Raw genomic sequence first — 6,058 nt, 5'->3', positions numbered from 1 at the left:
AAAGCACTCTACGTATTTTTCTCAAATATTGCTCGAAGTTCATCATCTTACAATCTGCTGACTTTATCATCGGAGTGGCTACGTCGGAAACTCCTCCGGCGCCCATTCACGAGTTCTTTTTATTGTTTGCAAATGTTGTTCAAGCCATTGTCTTCGTTCAAAATTCCCAAACATTATAAATTGTTGATCTGATCCGTTTGAGCTCTTTACCCGGCTCACCCATTTCAACAGGATCATGTCAGATGTAATTTCATATGCATGTGTAGTAGGAGAATAAATTATGTTTTACAATAATGCCAGGTTTCCAAATTTCTATGCGATAAACCAATCGACAACAGAAACCGTGATTGTATTCACCGTAAAGGGTTCAAAGTAATGGTTTGTTAGACGTTTGTGCCGCTCGATTTCATCCCCAAACTTCATCAAGATGTTCTTCATTTGTGCAATGAGTTTGGTGCGTCTTTCTTTCCATCCTTTTCATCAGCAGCCTCGCTCGGCAGATCGGGGCCTGAAGGGATCTTCCCTGGGTAATTAGTTGTGGGGGTATCTGATCCTATCATTCTGCATCACATGAAAACTTTTCAATACCAGAATATGGACTAAAAAGGAAAAGATGCCTTTAAGAGTTTAGGATATGATGGGTTTACCCTTTGTCCACGATGGTCATTGAACGAAGCTCGCAGTTCGCAAAACTGCAGTCACACGTAACCAGCAAGATTAGTTATATAAGCAATACTCTGTGCAGAAAGATATTCATATCTATTCTCCCCAAGGCAGAACTTTAACACACAAAGTCAGTGTTGCAAAACTAATGCTTTACAACAGATTTTTCGTGAACAAATGTTAACCACAATTAAATGTCCTCCACTTTGACAACCACACATATTACATTTAGAAATTTCATTTAGGGTCTTTGAGCAAGGCACAAAATGGCATCTATACAGTCTCTCAATATTACAGAACAGAATGAAGACTAGCTAGAAATCTTACAGAAACAGATTGGAATGTAACTCATGTATCTAACCAAAGAGTAGAACTATGGTTTTATCATAACTTACTGTGATGAAATTTCTTTCTTCATCAGAGGGTGGCATTCGTTGCCAAAGGCAGTCAGTGTATGATACAAAAATCCACTGTGGGTAACCACAACTATTTCCTTCTCTTTCCTAGTGGATAACCTATATAATGACAATTAAAACCGAGACAAATGTTGGCGAACAAATTACACATGGACCAAAAGGTCTGATTTATACAAGATAAGAAGCCAGTCACCATTTCATGAAGGTCATTCCTCTGGCTGCAACTTCTTCCTTTGTCTCTCTGACATCAGGCTTCCATAAAATATCTTCATCACTCTCCATCTGCCAGGAGGGAAAAAAAATCAAGGCAGTGGATAGGAGAAATATGTTTTAATCCTAAATCAAACTAAGTAGTCCATGTATCTCAGGCATGTCTACAGATATATACAACAGCAGTGACTTACCAGTGAGAAATCAACTGCCGGAAATAGATATTCATATTCACCAACGCTTCTCCTCTTGTCACAAGGATGAACACCCTGCAAATAGATTTTTCGAGGAAAGGAAGACCATCCAACAGATTAAGAGAAAAAACACAAAGATTTGACCCATAATTATTTGTAACCATGTCATACATCACAAACCATGCATACGCCTTCAACTCAAATTGATTGCCCTGGTTACAGAATCAAACTATATAATTTTTTGGAGAAAGTCAGAGCTCACTTATCATAATTTTCATATTGGCATAAAATTTAAAACAGCAATGAAATCCCCATTACTCCTAGATGCCGTAATTAGGAAAAATGAGATATCTCCTAGGCATATTAGGAAATAACAGAACAGAATAGAAAAGGACAGAGAACCCAAAATTGGAGCCACAGTAATCATAAAAACAAAAGTAACAAGTTTCTATGTTGGATATACCAGATGCTCTCGACAGAGTTCGAAGGCAACGATAGGTGGGCAATCAAGACTTGAAATTGCATCGCGGTCACTGTTTCCTGCATTTGCCACCATCAGTGGTACTATATCCATCCTATCAGTGTAGCCATCACCACCAAATACACCAACAGCTGTTTGAATGGTCCTGCAATCATATTCATCTCAAAAATGGGGGTGTTACATTTTGTGAGCAATGTATTCTTGTGAGCCTCAGAAAAGCTATAATTCCCAATGTGCATGCCAGACAACAAGAGAATCGCACCAAAGATACGTTTCTTTTTTGTTCTCATAATTGAAAATGTATCTGTTGGTCAAAAATTATATTGATCCAACTTTCCTCATAGCCAGTATTCAGCAATCATAGTTTTCCGCAATGTTAGACGAGTTCTTTTTTCCTGAAATTTTTTAAATAATCCAATTTACAAGCATTTAAAAACCAAAAATCCATATTCAAAGTAACACACAGATCAATAGTCAATTTTCATTAAGTTTCTGTTAATAAGTAAATTGTCTTCCTGTAGAAAACAGTTGAACATATTCTAACAGCCGATTAATCTACCTCAATTCTAGAAAGTTCCCTTCAAAGGAAAATTGACTATTGATCTGTGTGGTACTTTGAATATGGATTTTTGGTTTTTAAATGCTTGTAAATTGGATTATTTAAAAAGTTTATGTTAATAAGTAAATTGTGTTCCTGTAGAAAACAGTTTAACATATTCTAACAGCCGATTAATCTACCTCAATTCTAGAAAGTTCCCTTCAAAGGAAAAACAAATATTTAAAGGAACAACAAGAGCATTCAGAATACTTAATACTCCAATCAGAAATATTGGTGACATTTGAGTTAATAGGAACCTAAAAGGATTCAATGAAATGTGGACTAGTGTCAACTGACATCCAATTGAGTCGACTGGAACATAAAAAATGAACCATGCCAATATCGCCCACACTCATGTCTCCTATGTCATTCTTAACTGAGTAAAGCAGCAAAGTGGTAAAGTTGTACCAAATTTGCAAAGAATCAGGTGAAATTTATCACTCGCAAGGTAATGTAAAGCATGAGGCTCGATAATATTTCAATTCTGGCATCTCTCAACATTAATATGAATATGCTCAGTATTTTAATGTTTTGGGTATAAATGGGCATTTCTCATTCCAGAAATACCACCTTAGCAAAGGAGAAGTAACAACCAAATCAATTTTCTTGATAAGCCCACTTGCATGAACATGTTTACGCAGATTGTCAACCTGATACAAAATTTAAAACCATCAAACCTCACAGAATCAGCAATATTTATTCCCATTTGTAATTTAAATACTGGCATGCTGCTTTTCCAACCTGTCGCCAGCCCAGCTGAGTTACATGTGCGTCGAAATATTCAGATGACATGTATGCTTTATAGTTCTTATCTCCTTCAACATTGTGGATTCCTTGAGCATGCCTCACCTAAATATATTGTTTAATAAGACCACACAGTCCTCGAAATTTTGAGCAAAATCCAAGAGAGAAGACAACCTCGAGTGTCCTTCAAACCAAAGATGCAACATTTACAAATTTTCTATGAATGCAGCAAGAAATGTTCAAAGCGCATTTGATACCAACCAGATGGATAGTTTTGCAGCGGTGTAGTGGAAACAAGCTTGGACAGCAACTACTGTCCATTACTGCAATTGGACCAAATGAAAGTGTTGAAAAAGTAGTGTGAGTAACATCTAATGCGATACAGCAGATATAAAGAACACAAAATTACATGCTATTAACACCAGAGGAATGGATACATGGTCCTCATTTACAGAAGCTTGATGAAATAATTCATAGGGAAATCAGCTTAAGAGTGTTTTTGGATGCCAAACCTTTTTATCCAAAGTGAATTTTTAAAAAGCATCCATCTTTGTTTTGTTCAAGTAAACCACCACTTGTTTAATCATCTGCTCTGCCTTCTATGATAGCCTAGATTTAACCTCATGATAAATGATTTCAGAGAGTAGAATGCTTTTTGCAAAATCTGTATAACTCTGAGGTTCACAAAAATATGGCACACCATAAGTCACAACTGACCATACTTTGACCAATACCACTTCAAATTACAGACTGAAACAGAAGCAATTTTCTTGTTGCCATCCAAATAACCTGAAGTCCCTAGCACATAGTTAAAAAAACTGTTTGCAAAATATTTCTTGTAGAATGCGGGTGCGTCAGGTGCTACAAGCACCGATTTGTGTGAAAAACGTAAAAATCTTACTTTTATAAATCAAACGAAAATGAACTCTTTAGTTCTAATCTCCTATACTGATATGCTCTGCAAACAAAAGAATAAAACTGGAAAATGATGAAATAAATCCCCAATATAATTTTGTATTTACAAAAAAAGCAGGAATTCATCAAATACTACAAATTATAATAAACTTGACGAAAGAAACTAGAATGAAGATGCTGGAAAACTAAAAATCCTAATGAAAAACTTAAAATATGAATTGAAATTTGCATAGAATTTGTAGATTTGTCTGTTGAATGTGTTGTGTGTCCTCCAAATTCTGAGTGATTCCCCCGCTCTTCTCATGACCCACGATCTTCCCTTGATCTTGTGTCCACCATCTCATCTGCTTGGACACTGTTCTATTTGATTGAATGATGGGCTTTTATTGTTCACCTTTGTCAATCAAAGTGAGATGCGGCAATTACCTGGTAGGGATTGACGGTAATTGTCATGGTCGACGGGGAGTTAAGCTTGGTGGAATAGATGGAGTACTAGCGATTGGTTGAAGGAAGTTTTGAATTAATGAAGATGCCGGAAAACTAAAAAAACTAATGAAATTCTAGGAAAACTTAAAATATGAAATTTGCAGAAAATTTGCAGATTTGTCCCTTGAATGTATGGTGTCCTCAGTTGTCTAACGATTCGCTCTTTTCCTCCAAATTCTGGGATGCTCCCCCGCTCTTCCCATGACCCACGATCTTCATCCACAATCTTCCCATGATCTTGTGTTGTTCACCTTTGTCGATGGGCCAAACTAATAGGGCCCAATTTAACTTTTTGGCACAAACACAAACCACAGATAAATTCTCCAGCGAAATCCAATTCCTCTCGTGGTATTTAAAAATCCAATACAAATTATTAACTCGCCAACACTAGAATGTACAATATAAACAACAGACACAAACAAGAGTGAAGATTCCAGTTCCAAATGAATCAGAACCCAATTCATCGAAAAGGAAACATAATGCAAACAAGCGGCACACCAAAAAATCAAGAAACAATCACAAAAACAATAAAAAAGAAAAACATTAAAGATAATCAACACAACAAACATAGACACAGTACACGATGCTCCAAAGGAGAAATAACTTTAATAACTTACCCGCAAAAGACAGTCTCGATCGAGCAGCAAGCAATTGGACTCTGGAATTGGCGAGTGGAAGGGATTTTGGAGTGGGGAATTGATTGGAGCAAGTGGAGGGATGGTCTTGTGCTTTACTCCAAGAAGATGATTATTCAAATATTCATATTTCTTATTATATAATAATACTAATAATAATAATAATAATAATAATAATAATAATAATAAAAGCTGAATGAAAAAAAGTTAAACAACCCATATTAAAAAAATCATTCTAACTAATTATAAACAAAAATTCTTAATTTTGTTTGTCAACCAAAAAAATTCATATTTGATTTCACGCCAAAATAATATTATAAAAAACATTGATAAATAAACTATTATAGAACACAAAATATATTGATGAAATCACAGATATTTATTGAGTAAACGAGACTCACACATAAATCATAAACGTTCACAAAAATTTCTTTAACAAAATATTCTCATAAAACTTAAATCCTACCATCTTTAAAATTTAAAAGACCATAAATAATATTATATAAAAATTATATTCTAAATACATTACTATAATTTTTATAATACATTACTATAATTTGAAGACATAACGATGACAAAAGGAGTCAAGTAAAATGATTGGTCGTTTGTTACGTGACTGTCTAAGGAATTGACACAACGTGCCAAACACAGTCATCTTTTACTATTTATTAAGTTTAAGCATATTAGAATAACTGTTTTGGTGTCTTTGATCTGTC

At 35.0% G+C, this 6,058-nt stretch overlaps 1 protein-coding gene across 6 annotated transcripts; it reads right to left on the bottom strand.

The window, feature by feature from the left end:
• Positions 1-245: 245 nt before the first annotated feature.
• Positions 246-5,462, bottom strand: LOC140829065 (phosphoglycerate mutase-like protein 1). 6 transcript variants are annotated; one of them, XM_073192046.1, is made up of 11 exons: positions 5,325-5,453; positions 4,208-4,264; positions 3,568-3,629; positions 3,304-3,411; positions 3,133-3,212; positions 1,947-2,109; positions 1,484-1,558; positions 1,273-1,361; positions 1,059-1,178; positions 648-692; positions 246-561 (listed from the first exon to the last, which is right to left on the bottom strand). In XM_073192046.1, exons 3-11 carry the CDS (start codon positions 3,625-3,627, stop codon positions 435-437), a joined length of 867 nt encoding a protein of 288 aa, XP_073048147.1. In that variant the 5' UTR covers positions 3,628-3,629; positions 4,208-4,264; positions 5,325-5,453; the 3' UTR covers positions 246-434. The 6 variants fall into 6 exon arrangements, with proteins under 6 accessions (XP_073048147.1, XP_073048169.1, XP_073048138.1 ...); XM_073192068.1 differs by having other exon boundaries at positions 3,304-3,490; positions 5,325-5,452; XM_073192037.1 differs by lacking the exon at positions 4,208-4,264 and having other exon boundaries at positions 5,325-5,462.
• Between the last annotated feature and the right edge of the window lie 596 nt (positions 5,463-6,058).

Source organism: Primulina eburnea, chromosome 1 (genome assembly GCF_022965805.1).
Source record: "Primulina eburnea isolate SZY01 chromosome 1, ASM2296580v1, whole genome shotgun sequence".
Classification (NCBI taxonomy): domain Eukaryota; kingdom Viridiplantae; phylum Streptophyta; class Magnoliopsida; order Lamiales; family Gesneriaceae; genus Primulina; species Primulina eburnea.
The sequence above is the reverse complement of the archived record's forward strand: the minus strand, read 5'-3'. Positions and strand labels throughout refer to the sequence as shown.

Bases quoted from the DNA above. Each gene is read 5' to 3' on its own strand.
- LOC140829065 (XM_073192037.1), bottom strand. From the start codon at position 3,627: ATGGACAGTAGTTGCTGTCCAAGCTTGTTTCCACTACACCGCTGCAAA. The intron at 2,110-3,132 runs GTGGTATTTCTG...ATATGATTGCAG, and splicing joins GTTACTTCTCCTTTGCTAAG to GACCATTCAAACAGCTGTTG. The intron at 1,179-1,272 runs GTGACTGGCTTC...GTCATTATATAG, and splicing joins GGAATGACCTTCATGAAATG to GTTATCCACTAGGAAAGAGA.